The following is a 17233-nucleotide window of genomic DNA, read 5'->3' as shown; positions in this document are numbered from 1 at the left end:
GTGCACCTCCTGCTGGACTCTCTGATCAAATGGAAAACAAGAAAGTAGAGACCATCCACAATAGTAAAATGCTATATTACATAACAATCACTTGAGCAATTTTACTGCAGAACCAATACTTTTTGACAATTATTGCCAAATTTATGCTGTGAGCTACAGATTATCTGAAACACTTTGAAAAATACTGTAAAGGGTTTTGACCAACAAATACTACTTGGACTTGGCTCTTATCCGATAAGGTACCACAATGTATTTTTTGAAGACTATAACAAACTCAAATGTAGCTCTCTGTCACTTATTGGCGTTGTAATGTAAAGCTATTTGCAAATTAAAAAGTAAGGGAAAGGACTGATTGCAGGAAAGGGCACGAGGCGAGTGAAACAGAAGAATGGGACGCGGCTCGGATCGTATTTCGCCTCCGACTTCCTGCTCTGCAGTCCGCTGACTGAGCTCTGTCACATGACTGTGGTTTCCTTTCCGTTCGCAGCGGCTCACTTGATTTCTTTACACTCCACCGGAGAGAATGTTTATCCCGGGGTTTGTTTAAAGGTCTGAGCTGTAGAACAAGAAGTAGATAAGGAAAATAAGAAGAAGTAGGCTAGGAGAGGAAGAAGAAGAAGAAGCAGAGCACAGATTCGGAGTTGTGAAGCGAATCCTCTTTCGTCTTCCTTCCTGTAACTGAGAGCAGGTCACTGAATTTCAGTAAGTAACATAAACTATTATATTATCATGTGTGTAAGTGTATATCAGCAAACATTGTATTTGTATCCCCTATACAATTAATCTATTCAGTAAATTATTATATATCATACTGCTTATTATGAATTAAAGCTACAGTTTAGTGCCACTTATTAACATTACAATATTTCTCCCATGTTGTAAGAACTGTGTATGTCCTTTGTAATAAGCTCTGGGTTGTAATTCAGTCAGCTGTTTACTGTGGCTGAAGTCACCTGGCAGGTGCGTGCTTTCGTCACACCCAGTCAGGTGAGACTCAGGAGGTGTACTGTCTTGCGTTTGAGACGACACACAGAAGATATATTGACAGTGTTCATGGGGTGGTTTAATCAAAAGCAGCTTTTAATGAAAATGCTTTGCTGCAGGTCATGCAGGACAAAAAAAATACACTTTACACGATAACTAAACATTTATGCACAGTCACAACACCTTGACTTTGATGTCATCCAGCATGAATCATCGACATGTCTTTCCTTTACAGGGATGCATTTGGCGGTGCTGCTGTTTGTGTCTGCGCTCTCCGTCGCTACCTTCGCCCTGGACAATGGAGAGATGAGGGTCCCTCCCATGGGCTGGCTGGCATGGGAGCGTTTCCGCTGTGACATTGACTGTGAACACGACCCCAAAAACTGCATCGGGTGAGTCCACATAATGTGAATATAACAGACTGGAGCCTTTTCTTTCAAAGCAGGTGCTATTTAACATAGTTGTCTAGTCTTAAGGTGGATTTTGCTGTTAGAGATATTAATTATATTACTAGATCGTATACACAGTAAGTTCAGTTACAACGTTAAGCTGCTTCTCCTCACTGCTCCACTTACTTATTCAACTGATGAAATTGCACCAGTCAAACCAGCCACTCTGAACTGGCCTTCTATGCAATGTCTCAACTCCTATTCAGTACCTAACCGGTCTAATTCTGGGCCCTGAATCAGGTTTGTATACTTTGAGATATAATTTAGAAATGAAGGGTGTGGGCCCGGCCAACAATAATGGCAGACAATCAGAAGAATGGATTATGAGTAATCATACAGGTGTTTTGTGGAAACCAAAATGTGCATCTGTAATTAGTCAACAGGTATTTTTCTTAGAGTTATAATAAGGGCCTTTAAGTGTCTTTACATCTACTTTTCCTTTTTTGTGAATTAATGAAAAGACTCATTTTCCAAAAATGTTTTTGCCTTTTAACTTTAGAACTTCTTCTTCTTACCATTACAGTAAGAAGCACTGTTAAACGTATCACCTCATTCAACAAATACCCTAACATACTAAAATAAAAACCTAGTTAGACTGCTCTTAATGCTCTTCTCATTGAATGCTACAATGACACTGTTCAAATCAATTCGTTAAAGCTGTTATAATCAATATTTTTCTGTCTTCCCTCCAGTGAGAACCTGTTCATCGACATGGCAGACAGACTGTCGGAGGACGGCTGGAGGGAACTTGGCTACGTCTATGTGAACATAGACGACTGCTGGTCCTCCATGAAGAGAGACGAGAAGGGGCGGCTGCAGGCTGACCCTAAAAGGTAATTGTGCGGTATATATACTGTACGCGTACAGAGACAGACGCACACAGAGAAGCTGTAGTTTCTGTAACTTCTAAACCCGTGAGTCAATAAAACAGTTAAACAGGCTAATTACAATGTGACAGTCGTACAATCATATGACTAGCAAAAATATTAGTAGTCAGTAGTTTCACTTGTCTGTGGTGTATACTATTACATGCAGCCTCAGCATATGATAAAGACTGCTGAACAAACAACTGCAAGCTTTTCTGATTCAGAGCTTCACTATTTGAGTGCAATCATACCGTATACTGTCCGACGGCACATTTATAAGTAGAGCTATACATAAAGTGTTTTAAGGTTTTATACGTTGTAGTAATTTAATGTAATTTTCAGTGCAGCAAAAAAAGGGAGTGCCCAAGACTGTGCCTTGATTTCATGAATTGTACGTCTCTGCAGTGTGCACTTTGGTATAACATTATAATTGCCTCTCCATCAGGTTCCCAGGAGGCATCCATAAACTGGCACGCTATATGCACGACAGGGGTCTCAAGCTGGGCATCTACGGGGACTTCGGCACACACACCTGTGGGGGGTATCCCGGCACCACACTGGACAAGATCGAGATAGACGCTCAGACCTTCGCCGACTGGGAGGTGGATATGTTTAAATTTGACGGCTGTTATTCTAATGCCACAGAGCAAGAGAAGGGTAAGAAAAGAGGAAGGGCCTCTCACATTGTCGTTGTTGAGATGTTGCTGATTTGATTTGACTCTTGTTCCTCTCTTGGGCAGGTTACCCTCTCATGTCAAAGGCTTTAAATGCTACGGGCCGTCCCATTGGCTACTCCTGCAGTTGGCCTGCCTACCAGGGTGGCCTGCCACCTAAGGTATAAACAGAATGTCTTAAAGTTTACATCATCACCTGAAGCTTAAGGCCTGACAGTTTTAAATAATTCATGTCGTTGACAACGTTTGTCCTCGTGGATGTAGCCTCTGTCGTGAGGACGATGTTCTCATAATTTAAATCCAGTTTGTATTTTTACCTTTTTGTGAAACTGATTTATGTTTTCAGGTGAACTACACTCAGTTGGGTGAGATCTGCAACCTGTGGCGTAACTATGGGGACATCCAGGACTCTTGGGACAGTGTCCTGAACATTGTTGACTGGTTCTTTGAGAACCAGGACGTCCTGGTACCTGCAGCTGGACCTGGAAAGTGGAACGACCCAGATATGGTCCGTTCAAATGACATAATATTCAATTATTTAGTGTTCACTATTTACTATATCGTCCGTCAATGAGGTTAGGCAGCACCAATGGTACAAGTTAAAGAAAAACAGTCAAAAAAAGTAAAAGAAAAACACTAGTTTGTTAAAAATAAAAGTGCTACAGGTACGAAATCTTATTTGATCTTTCTTGATTGTGTGATTTTGCCCTCCACAGCTGATTGCTGGCGACTTTGGCCTCAGCATGGACCAGTCTCGCTCTCAGATGGCTCTGTGGGCGATTATGGCTGCTCCTCTTTTCATGTCCAATGACCTGCGCACCATCAGCAGCGAGGCCCGCAGCGTCCTGCAGAACAAAATGGCCATCATCATCAACCAGGATCCCTTGGGCATCCAGGGAAGGCGCATTATAAAGGTGACACACTTTTCCATGGGTTGTGCAGCTTCTTGAAAGCGATCAAGATGAAAAAACAGAAGTTAGCTGGTTTGAGTTTTGACTTTGGTGTTTAATTCTTTTCTATCCTCTGTCGCTCACATAATACATGTCTTCTCATTATTTGTGTCATTGTTCACATTTTCTCGTCCATTTCTTTCTGCCAGGAGAAGAGTGGCATTAACGTGTTCTGGCGCCCCCTGTCAAACAATGCAAGTGCATTGGTATTCTTCAGTCGTCGTACCGACATGCCCTACCGCTACCAGACGACCCTCAGCAAACTCAACTACACCACTGGCAGCTACAAGGTACTGTATGTCTTTAAACGTTTTCTAGACAGTCTTCTAGATTCTGGCAGGCAATGTATCATCTCTGGTCCACTGAAAAACATTGAAAAACAGATCTACTACTACTAATGTCTTAATTATCTGTGTGCTGAGTTGAGAGTTTGCTTTCCAAATACGCACGAGTATTGCAGGAGAATCACATTGTCTCCCTCCCTCAGATCTACGACGTCTTCACTGGGAAGACCATGACGCTGAAGGACTCCACTGGCTTCGTGGTGTCGGTGAACCCCACAGGTGTGGTCATGTGGCATGTGTCTGCGCCCGCCAAATGGAACCTGCGCCAGTTCTATAAAGGTGGCAGACTCCAGGGATCTGCATTTGACGATGAAAACGCCTTTCCTCGCGTCTTCCTCTAGTCGCTCACTGATTGAACTTTATCACATAATAATCACACCACTGTTTCTGCCTCAGTGCTCTTGATGAAGCGTTGACTGACAAGACATCACACGTTTATTGTTAGGTGATCAATGGACGTATTTCTCTCCTGAACCCTAAAGTGCCAATGCATAGCTCTAAATTGTGTTATTTTAAAAGGCACTATCTTTTCCAAGTAATGGAGTCACTTAAATCTCAGGGGGGGGGCAGTCATTTTGCTTCTGGATATGTTACTAATCTCAAATTGTTCTTGTGATCCATCTCTCAAATTCTACACTTGCAGTATCAAAACATAGCCACCTCTGTTAAAGCGACAAACGTTTTGGACACATTTTAAGTGTTTCCGTGCTTCACAGGGCACTAGGAGCTGATGATAATTTGTATCTCTGAGATCGCCAAAGTTGAAAAACTGATCGTAGATCAGCACTAAGACTCAGGAGTCTCCGCTGCTCTGCTTTTATTGAAACATTGCTTTTAAGGAAGCACTCTGTTTTAAGCTGTTCCAAAAAGAACAAAGAAGGACAATAAAGGCATCTGCAATGCTAGTTTTTCTGAATGTTTATAGGAAAATTGCTCAGGATAATAAATATTAACATGTGTTTAAGAAACGAAGATTTTTATAAGAAATGATTCTGTGAATTATGAGTTTTTGTCTTAACTGAAATATATGATTTGGTTCCTCATTAGGCAAAGGTTTGTTTTCCATTATGTTTGTATTCATTTAGTTGCGGCAGTGCTCATCTTGACGTAGACTTACCTCATCAGACTAAAAATGCTGCTCTGGAACTACTTATGTTCTTCAGGACTTTTAAAATACATGGTCACATAGAGGAACACTGTGCTGCCGTCGGACTTTTTAAAGACGTTCTCCCATACGGACAAATGCATGTTTTACAGGAGTGGCCTCAACTCAAAAAACCTGGCAATAAAGGTCCAATAACACTGATGGATCGTGTTGAGTCTACTTTAGAGAGAGCTGAGGCTCGTACAGTTAACACAAACATATGAAAGTGTTTTTGCACCACACATCAGTTTATTAGGTTTTGACCTACATGGTTTCAGTTCATTTTTCTTAAAATGCTAACTGCTAATGCTTATGTCTAGGCTGTTATTCACTTTTAGCTCTCACTTCACAATTGCACGGTAAGTCTCAACTTATGTTGGTTTTAAGTTTTGGTTCTGTGTCGGATACAGTTATCGGAACTGAGCATACAATTACATCTACTTTTTGTGTTTGCTTTACTGTGGGAGTTACTGCCTTTTTGGGGGGGTTTAGTGCACTCGACTCATGTGCACTGTAACTAACCGATTTATTGTAGACTTATGGCGATGAACATGAAAACAGCTTTTATCTGCATTTATACAGCAGCCTTCAATGCCTAACAAACAGCCTGTTAGTCATAATGTAATTTGAGGAGTGGCTGATTATGTCTTTATCTGGTAACTCATAGATTAGTTTGCATGATCTACTGAAAAGAAAGAGCATGTAGCCGACAAGAACACCGGCCCACATCCATATTTAGCCAGTAGAGGTCAGCGCTGCTCTTCAGGCTGCATGGATGTGACAACATGGGCCTTCCAATCCGATCCACTGCCAAGAAATGCACCTGCTGAGGAGCACAAGGACAGTCAGCCGATTCAGCTCAGTCCTTTATCTCTCTGTTATGATTTTCTCTCCTCTGGCATCACCGTCTCCCGTTTTGAAATGCATAACAATGTATAAACTCTTTTTAAACTTAATTTTGTCCTTCAATCCTCTCCGCTCCTTTATCCACCATCTATTAATTCTTCATTGTATTCATTCTACCTCGTCATCGTCATCTCCCCCCCCCCCCCCCCCCCCCCATCCCTCCTCCTCCTTGTCTCATTCTGATAAATCCTGGGCATAGTATCACCTCTGACCTTGACCTTAAAGCCCCGTGTTTACACACAGTTTCAAGATAATAGAGTGGTCACATGAGTGTGTGCATTGGCATGCATCCTACTACATGTGCGTACGTATGACATGAGTAAACTTGCTTTGCGTGAAACACACACAAACACAAATGCACACACATATCCCTTCTAGGTCATTTCAGGCCAGATCAGCTGTGTGTATGTGTGTGTGTGTGTGTGTGTGTGTGTGTGTGTGTGTATGTGTGTTTGTGTGTGTGGGAAAGATTATCTTTGCCTTCCTGTCTTTCCCTCTCATTCGTCTCAGATATCCGTTGGCTGGCCGAACACGACACATCTCTCACTGTCAAGGTCCTCGCCGTTTGGGAACATGACGTGGGAGAGGAGTGAGGGAGTTTTGATAGAGAAAAAGAGAGAACTGTGCAAGAAGAATTTGAGCAAAAGGAGGCAGGGGGGAGGGGGGGGGGGGCTGTCAGAAGTCTATTAGAAGGTGCAAATGAGCAAAGAAGGCGGGGAGTGTGAGAGATGAGAGAGTGTAAGGGAACGAGTAAGGGCGGGGGGGGGGGGGGGGGGCTGGCGAGGAACGAGAGCGTTCCTGCCAATGCTCACGTAGGCCCACAGCTGCAGAGAGGCACAGTCGCCACTCCTGTCTTTGTACCCAACACCGGCACCCCTGATTCAAATCAGGGGTTGATCCCCCCTTCTTCTGGGCCAACACACTCGTCGTTGTTGTCACGCAGCAAGTCACGCTCTCTGCCTCACGCCTCTGAAATCCAACTCGGAGGAAGGGGGCACTGGGGGTGGATATGATGCACACAGGGCTTTGCATATAGGTCAGAGTACGTGCACGCGCTTAGTCTCAAAGTAGGCCGCACACACTCAAAACCTCTAAGGTGCTGCCACTGAAAAAGAAAAGTAACTGAGCTGTGTCTGCTTTGTGTCTACCTTGGTGTCTAACGTTTACATTCCTGTGAAGTCATGACATCACAATCCCAACGTCTGACATCACAATCCCAACGTCTGATCTAAAGCAGAGAGGGTTTTATACACTGTTATCATATCCCACTGTGATGGTATCTTCCTGTTTGACCCCCCACATCTTTTAAACCTTCAATCAAATAGCATTAAATCTCCTCACATGATTCTCCGTTGTCACCAGACATGCTACCTAATGGGCGAGTTTAATAAATTAATCTTGAATGAATACATTTAATATGTGATTTAAAGGTAGCTCTAGCACACATCATGTGAATTTCTCTGGAGTCAGAGGCTACAGAGATGGCAGTTACTGTTAAAATAGTTTTTGTAAAAAAGAAAATTGGTTTAATTAGTTTTAGCTATCTCACTAGCCTTATAGCCAGAGTCACGGCAGTTAAACATTTCTTTTGCATACTAACTTTTATATGGTAAAACATATAACAAACAGACAGAACATGCACGACACCATCGTGCTTTCTCTCTTCCACATTACTTTTTTGAAGTCAGTTTGTAGGTGCATCAAGCGTTGATTTGTTCCTGTTAGTGTAGATTTCCTGTCCAGACTGGATACTCAGGTATAATATTAAACAAACATGGAAGGTCTGTAAAGTATTACTTAGCGGGGACATGTCTGTTGCATCATGCTCTTGCCTCTCTCAGTGCAGCATTGACGTCTTTTCCCTCCTACTTTTACTTGCTCATGCATTAGGCAAAGATCAGACACCTCCTCCTCTGGCCACAACTGCTTTCATTACACACATTTGTCGTCTGACTCTGTGGCCCATGAAGACAGTGTCCTTGCTGCAGACTCACTGTGTGATTTCTCCTTTTATCCAAAAATACTGGGGCATTAAATTGATTTGGGTATGGACGTCTGGACGTCTGGTGGAAGGTTGTGCTGTCCTATTCTTGTTCTCTGTTACAGCAGAGGATGTCCTGCTGGCTGTATGGCAATGCTGTTGTTTCAGCTGGAGGGAGAATGTGTGGACATATATGATTGTGTATTGACAAGACATGTATAGCCAGGGGATTGTGGAAATTGGTGTGCATGATGGCAAAACTGTGTCATGCCTGCAATTGTGAAGAGAGAGAGTTACTCATCACTGATTGAAACTTATATGACTTCAGTGCAAAATCTTTTCATGAGCTAGCGAGTTAAACCTCCAGGTTTTGATGTCTGTGACCACCTGTGAAATACATTTGTGGTTCGGATTTTTATGAATGAATGTCTGGATTTGTCCACCAGTGGCTGCTGTTCACTCAGTAAACAGACGCGCCTGGTAACTGTTTCCACGACGCTGCTGTGTACGAGGCAGGCTGCACGTTGCAGAGGCGTTGGGTTCGCATGGCAACTGGCCAGGCTGTCAGCTGTCTGCTTACTGGCAGCCTGAGTGGGTCAAAGTCAGAAACTGCAGCCAATGCAGCTCGCGCTCGCGTTCACACTCACACTGTCTCATTCTTTCCCTTTCACTCTATATCTGCCTTTCCTGTCTTTTCACACACATTCACACACGCTCAACCTTGTCTCGTTTTCTCTCTCATCTCCTATACACACAAACCTCTATATCCTGGATCCCACTGGGAACCGTGGCCACGTTTGCCTTCCTGCAGACGTACTGTATATCTGTGAGAGTGTGTGTGTGGTCACCCCATTCCCTCACTGTATTTCTCTGTTCCACTGTAATCCCTGTCTTGAGGTTTTCTGTGTCAGATCCCGAAGCCTTTCTGGGCACCAGAACAAAACACCCATCTTCCCTTTCACCGGCTGGAGCAGAGCACAGCCAACACAGCAGCAGGATTTGGCCTGCATCGGCCTGAAGGAGAATGGTTGGAAAGGACTGGAAAGAGCAGGTGGAGTTATTTGGCAAGTGTGTTTTGTGGGCGCGCATGTGGCGGGGGTCACGCGGAAAGAAACTTGTCAGATTTCCGACAGATATTTGATACACATTCGAGCAGCAACAACTTAGTAGGTAACATGACGCCATTTGAGCTGCTGATAATGCATCTATTTTTGGGTGAAGCCTCAACAACAGCATGATGCTGTAGAAACATTGACTGACAACATTAGTTTGCAAAAAGGAGTCACGTGTGGGGGTGGCATATAAAAATAGAGACACGATCGGTCAACAATGCTTTTCATAACCTTCAGCCTGGCCCTGCGAATAACCATGTGCATGATTTACTGTGCTATTTTTGTTGATGTCTATCAGCATCAGCTTTTTAATGCATCTGGATTCTTCAGCTTACCTGGGGATTGTCGTCTCATCTTCCTCAGCTTGACAGACTGTCTGTCAATCTGTCACTTGGTCGGTAGCACTGTGATTAACTGTGCCTGTGTCTATGGAAAGGTGCCCTGAAGACCGGGGTTAATGATATTTTCATTTGCCCCAATCACCAAATCACCATGGTTCGATTTCTGCTCCTCTCAACCGACACTGTCAAAGTCCTGCTAAACCACATCGTTTCACTACATTATTAACCATGCTAGCATGCTAAAATGTTCATGGTTCCCAGACGATGAATCGTAATGACTTTGGTGATCCTCTGACAGTTTCCTTTAGCGGCACGATGAGGTTAAAATTCCAAGCGTCCAGCTATAATTTGTGTTGAGTGCTGATTAGGAAATGTTAGCATGTTCACACTCTAAACTAAGGTAAACATGGGCAACGTTACACTAAACATCAACATGCTAGCATGCTAACGTTGAGCGTCACAGAGCTGTTTGCGCGGCTGTAGACTCTCAATCGCGTAAATTTGTTCATTGCGGTTTTAAAATGTTTCATAGTTGTCACATAGAGCAGTTTGTAGCTGCAGTGAAAACTCTTTATAGAACATTGAAAAACAGATCACGTTGCTTGACGAGAAATGGTAATGTTTTTACAGTGCAAACTCTGGTGTTACAATTGAAAACATAATATTCCACAGTCAGGTTACTGTTTAAACAGCATCATCACTAAAACCTGTTTCCACTTCAAAATGTCCCTAAAGCTGGAACATTGTGAAACATGAATTGGGGTGAATGAATACCTTATTACTCTCTCACACACACACACACACACACACACACACACACACACACACACACACACACACACACACACCCCTCAACGACCTACTTCTTCAAGGTGATTGTATCTCTTTTACGTAAAAACTTTGTGTCACGTAGGTCAGTTATAGCTTGTGAAGACTGGGCTGCCTCTCCAACCCCCCCCCCCCCCCCCCCCCCCCCACCAGGACCTTTAATTCGTGTCATTTGGCTCACTGGCGGCTGGAAAAGATCAAACAGCACATGTAGGGCTGACCTTCAGCCCAGCGTCCTCGCCGCCTGCTGCTTATATCTCAGCAGGCGTAGTGAGTCTAAACATTAACTATGGGGACGGGGCACAGCTTAGTCTAATGGAGTGTGTGTGCACTTTTGTGTGTATAGGCTAAATGAGTGTGTTGTCTTAATCGGCTGTTGTGTAAGTCTATATGACGACGTCTGAAAAGGTATAAAGAGAGATGTCTTTAAATGTGTATGCTTTGCAGGCAGAGTGAAGAGACAGTGACAGGAAGAAGAAGATATTGCTACCTGAAATCCATAATCTCTGTCATAATCACTTGCAGTGTTGGTGAGAAACAGAGTTCAGGGTGCAGAAAGCACCCGCTGTACTGACGCGGCCCGACCAGAGTCCTTCTGGCACTTCTGGGGCCGATACGGACTTGCACCAGAAAGCCCACCTGTGCTGTGGGGCTCACGTCTACACTCTGCCACCTGCAGCACGGGCCCCTTTTCACCAGTCAGCATGGTTCACAGTCTCTGAGCTGTTCCTCCAGTCCATTATGAGCACAGTTGAGGCTTTGTGTGTGGAGAAAAAATAGAGCTACTTGTCAAAACTGTGACGTAAATGTCCCCTGCCCTGTGTCACAGTGTCATGAGAGATTTGTAGTTATGTGTGAACATTGTCACGTAGGGCATTGCAAATGACTCATGGTAGCAATATGTCAGACAGGAACACAGTCAGACTTCCTTTATCTTGCTGCCTCTCATTCTTGCTCATTGACTGCTGCTTCTCAGAACAAGTGGAAATACGCTGATGAAAAATTTGCAAGTCAGAACCAGCGCTCTCTGGTATTATTTCTTTAAAGGGGCAAAAGGGGAACTTGGGAGCACATCTCTTGCATCGTAACGGCTCTCAACATGATGGCATCTGAGAGTTAAAATCAAGTCAAATGTCCATATCAGCTGTAACCGCCCCGCCCCATCACTTATATCATTTACAGTAAGACTACTCACACAACTACACAATGCAATAACTCCACCCTGCAACAGGTCACGTTTCTCTCTCACTAACCGGATGCATAATCACACGTTCAAACCTGATACACAGAACTTGGCTCGGCTTCTCCTCAACGCCGTCCTGGTATCCAAGAAGAGGAGAAACGATGTCCTGCTTTAATCCAGGTTTTCACAAAAGGCACTGGATCAAATTTGTCCAAAGGGGCTCCGTTTAGGTCCACAAACAGACATGAAGCCATGCTAGCTTCGTGCAACCTCTGGCTTCATACTTGTGAATAAATGTTTTGCAGTTTGAATAATGAAAACCACTGGGCATTGGTAAGCTTTGAAAATAAATTTAAGTCACAATTGCAGGTGACAAATAATTGTCTTGTCGTTGTATAGCCCCCCACAATTTGTTTTTGCTATTGAGGCCTTTAGGGGGTCTGAAGTATTTCGCACACTGAGCGTATTGCAGCGAGGCGACCATTAGCTAGCAAGTGGGACACGCTCACGCACTAAAATACGCGCACAACCGATCTGGATATGTAAACAAAGCACAGAGAAGCTCTGATTACAACACACACAGAGCGATTTCATTCTCTGCTCAGGTAGACATTACTCCACTATATCTTTACATAGATCATATTTATTTGCTGCTATATTAATGTTCTGAATGTCGAATAGAGAACATTTACCTCTTCTGCAAACTCGGATTAAAAATCGCAATATCACGCCAGGCCATGTAGGAAATACCGGTATCTTAAAGTCTAAATAAGAAGATGTTTTTTGTTTTGTATCATATAAATTCCACTGGGTGTATGCATTGATATGACCTCCAAGGTCATTTGCATTTACCCCATGACCACTGGGGGGCGGTAGGGTATTGCCTGGTCCATGATCCCCAATAACTCGGGTGCATCCCCCTCACAACCCATGGAGCTAAACCCTCATGAATGACTGGCATTTGGAGTCACATCAGTTTTAGCTGACATTGAATCACACTGGAAACTCCATTGACGCTTGCAACAATACCGCTGTTCTGAGATCATTTTCTCTTCTTTTTCCCTCTGCCATACTTTTGCAAAAGCAGTGGTCACCAAATGTGTGTGATAACTGGGTGAAATGGTTGTTTCCTGGAAAGTCAACGCTCTCTGGGTGGGAGGGTACATTAGGTCAAACACACAAACAGGAAAAGAGTGGCAGAAGACACAAGTTAAAGGCAGGGATTTAAAGAAGTAGAGGTCAACATGAATAGATCTTCATCCATATGAGTCCATAAATCACCAGAAGCTGACCCTTTGACCCTGTTGCAACACATGGACTTCTCTTCCACTTTACTGTTGTTCAGTCCAGCAGTAGCCACTCGAGACATTTTATTCTCAAAGGAAATCTCTGATAAATCCTAATCTCTTACCTTGATATTTTATGCCACCCAACTGCCCATTCTCACCCCCTCTAGCACTTTGAAGTCATGAAAAGCAGTCATTGTTTATTTCAGAGCGGGCCGGAAAAGAAATCTGCTGATCTGCCATTTATGTGAATGATGTGGAAATTTGGGACATTGGAATCTAAGTTTGAGAATGCCCCCAAAATTGCTTGGAAATGTGCGACTTTCATGAATGTGATTTTCTGTGGTTTGAATGGAAATATTGTTGTGGGAGGATTTATTGTGGTTGTGTGTGGGAGTTTAAGAACTGTGGGCTGAGAAAGAGAGAGAATATGATGGATTTAATTTTAATCTGATGCTGAGTTTCCTGCTGTTATGGTCTGCTTACTGTGGACGCATGGACACACACACACACACACACACACACACACACACACACACACACACACACACACACACACACACACACACACACATGCAAAGTGTGCTTATATGTTATGTATACATTCGGTCAAAAAGCTTTGCTTTCAACACCTATGGAAAATATGGCCACACAAAGTCACAAGACTACCTTTGTAATTGTCCAGTATCAACTATTTGACTTCGTCATTACAACCACCTGTCTCTCACAGTCCACATGTCACACTTGTCACAGACACTGCATTGAATTACTATACGTCCCTGGAGACTTTGGTTTTGGCTTATTGACAAGGTCTTGGATTTATTTCCATAGTTGTTCCTGGAATTTACACCGTTCACCAACCATTGTCAAGACAGAGATAGATATTCAATGTCTGACTTTACAGTAAGATAAATTAGAAAATAAGAACTAGAAAAGTTAATCCTATGAACAATTGATAAAAAATACAATATACGGTACAAAAATCCCACCAACAGGACTTTCAACAGTTTGTTTTGTGTTACTTTAAGGTTCTTTTTTAAAGCTTTTTTAAGGCCCCAGTTACATGAAGTAACCACATAGTCAGACGTTTTATAGTTTCTGTCCAATAGAGATATCTAGTTCTGGCATTAACCTTGCAGTGCTAGTCTTAAATTTAGGCAAAACCGCTACATGCCCAACCCCAACCACTCAGGATGAAGACCGCTTCTCTTTTAACCTAAACGTTAACCAAAAACAAGTCTTAACTCCAAAATGTAATGGTGTTCCCTGTGGGGACCAGCTGTTTGTCCCCATAAAGTTGTCTTAACTTTAATAATTTGCGAATGGCACTTACCACATATAACCTTCCATTAGTGTAGAGAAAAGCTGAAACACAAGCAAACATTACACAACCAAAAGTAACTCACGTGCATGACATAATTTAATATTTATGTCCGAGATCCTCCCTCTGAGGTAGCCATACATCAGATTCCAGTTACAGTGACGATACTGATGATGACCATGGAACTTTGCGGCCTGAGCCAGCTCCATTACTGAGAACCTGGTGGATATTTTAGACAGCAGCCCTCACCACTGCAGAATGTAGATAAACACATACCATTTAAACCCACAGTCAACAAACCTTCCCTGGAAACACTGCCCCGCCAGTTTACAATGCTACGTCGCAATTACAGTACCCCTAATTACTGGGTTACCTCTGTGTGTCAATGTATGCGTGTGAGCGCATGTCTGTGTTCCTGCCTGGTCATGCCACTGTCTGCAGGAGAAAGCGGCTTGAGGATGTGGATGGGGGTAGGTAAGTGGAATCCCTAAAATGCGAAACTTTTCCTCAAGCTATAAAATGTTTTTCAACCAGAATGTCTCACAAAAATAGCACACAAGCTTTGCAGACAAATGAAAAGGAGATGGAGACTAATTATTATAGTGCAACTGAAAAATCAATTAAAAGTGAGGAAATTACATGAAGGTTAAAATATGTCATGTAGTCTACTTTAGCTTGAACTCTGTTATATTTGAACTGTGTTGCACAGCTCTGCCTTGTTGTATGTAGCCTTTTCCTCCTGCCTCGCCAGGAGAGGAAACAAGAAACAAGAGAAACAGCGAGAAACAAGACTCTTACAGCCAAGCTAGCGGCTATGAGAGGCTGCACATAGTGCTGATTGGAGCTAAATGCTTATGTCAGCTTGCTAACATACTCACAGTGACAGTGCTAACATGTTGATGTTTAGCAGGTAGTATGTTTGTCGTTTTAGTTTAGCATGCTAACATTTGCGAGCTAGCATTAAACACAAAGTACAGTTTAGGCTGATGGGAAAGCTTTGCAAAAGTTGGATTTATTGAAATTTGTGGTTGGATGAAAAGTCAGGGGATCACTAAAGTTATTACAATTTGTCCCGTAGGAGACATGAATATCGGTACCAAATGTTGAGATATATAACTCAAAACCAGAAAGGTCAACCTCACGGCATCGCGAGAGGAAAAGACGGCAGATCACCAAAGGCAGTCGGCTTCATTATCATGAATGTAAAGAATTCACTGCAATCCATTGAATAGTTTTTTATATATTTCAAAACAAAATTGTCCACAAACTGATCTATAGAGACACATCATTAGTTCGAGTGGCTAAAAAACGTACTTTTCAGGCCAGATCTACTTTGACGTCAAATTCAACAAACAGCTTCATCATCAAAAATAAAAGGTTGTAGGTAGAACACTATAACGGAGAGAGCGCGGAAGAGAGTGAATGCAGAGGGCAAGAGAAGGATGGAAAAATTGAATTATTGCTTGAGTGCATGTGGGGTGGAGACAGATCAGGAACAGAGCAAAAGCAGACAATGACAGGACAAAATAACAACTAACAGAAAAGAAAAACAGAGAAGTCCTTGCAAGAAGTGTGTTCAAGGATACAGAAACTCAGGGGTGACTTAGACAAAAAACAGGATGTGTTTTTAGTTCATCATTGAGAGGAAAAGGAAGAACATTTTTAAAAAGAGAGAACCAGAGTAATGGTGATGATTTAATTTCATGTTCCTGCTCTTGTCTCCATGTTCACATTACATTACAGTCATTTAGCAGACGCTTTTATCCAAAGCGACTTACAATTCAGAGTCTATCACATTTCTACACCGTAGGCACAACTACGGGAGCAATTTTCTCCCGTTCACCTTGACCTTTTACTGCATATACCCTCTTAATGTTGCCACTCCCAGTGACATTTGTGACACGCTCTCATGGAGTCAAAGCTATAAATTCTGTGTGTTTATTTTCTCTTTTTAAAATCTAGCTCTTGTGTGAAAATGTTTGCATCTGCAAGCGGTGGTGTTGCTCGACTTGTACACTCATAAAGGCACAGGGGGTATGCTGTCCACACCTAAACATATATTATAGCCATGCACACAATCACTCGCACATATGCACCAGAGGCTGACTGGCGTGGTTGGGAGAGTTGATGCTGTCGTCACTGCCAAGAAACGTCTGGCTCTCCCTTTGCCACTTTCCTCTGAAACCTGAGAAGCAACATTGACATTATCTATGTGCAGAGGTGTTGGGAAGGAGTAATAGGAGGGGGGTTTCGCGGAAAACCAGAGCCATATCAATAGATTAATGCTTGCACCTGTTTGATACAGCAACTTCATAGACGTACCAATTCCTTCTCATAGTGTCAGACACTTTGGGGAGTCCCCTGGTGGATCCATAGCCTGAAGTTTTACTTCGTGGTGGTTTTGATAAACTACAAGAGCTGTAACTCTCCCACCTTGGCCTCTGGAAAGCCCCCAGTTTGTAGTTGTGTGGTCAGCCTACGTTAAGCTGCCAATTGGGAACACATGCCATTCCCAAGAACTCTGCGAGACCGGGGGATCTGGTGACAGCAGCTCTTGGCTTACAGATAGCCGATGCTAAAATGAGATATACTTAGGGGGCAGGCGGGTCGACGAGGGGAGCGAAGTGTGGCAGGAACAGTGATATGAGAGGGAGAGATAGTAGGCAGAGGAAAGAGAGGAGTGTAATGTGTTGCTGCGATGACCGCATGTCAATGAGTTCATGTTTATCCCTCTTTTTTGGCGAAACCCAATATTTTATTAAATCCACTGCACTGTTACCTTTTTTTTTGTATCTTCCCGGCATAGAAAGAGTTAAAATCAGGCTACCAGCTTTCATCTCCACTTGATTTAACATTGTTTATAC

At 43.0% G+C, this 17233-nt stretch overlaps 1 protein-coding gene across 1 annotated transcript; it reads left to right on the top strand.

The window, feature by feature from the left end:
* Positions 1-459: 459 nt before the first annotated feature.
* Positions 460-5573, top strand: LOC142942404 (alpha-N-acetylgalactosaminidase-like). Its single transcript, XM_076084706.1, has 9 exons — positions 460-702; positions 1220-1376; positions 2126-2266; positions 2745-2956; positions 3040-3134; positions 3320-3481; positions 3690-3887; positions 4073-4213; positions 4411-5573. The coding sequence occupies exons 2-9, from the start codon at positions 1222-1224 to the stop codon at positions 4606-4608; spliced, it is 1302 nt and encodes a 433-aa protein (XP_075940821.1). The 5' UTR covers positions 460-702; positions 1220-1221; the 3' UTR covers positions 4609-5573.
* Positions 5574-17233: the final 11660 nt, after the last annotated feature.

Source organism: Anarhichas minor, unplaced genomic scaffold, assembly GCF_050575085.1.
Source record: "Anarhichas minor isolate MPS153535 unplaced genomic scaffold, ASM5057508v1 ptg000136l, whole genome shotgun sequence".
Lineage (NCBI taxonomy): Eukaryota > Metazoa > Chordata > Actinopteri > Perciformes > Anarhichadidae > Anarhichas > Anarhichas minor.
This window is presented reverse-complemented; position numbering and strand designations above follow the sequence as displayed.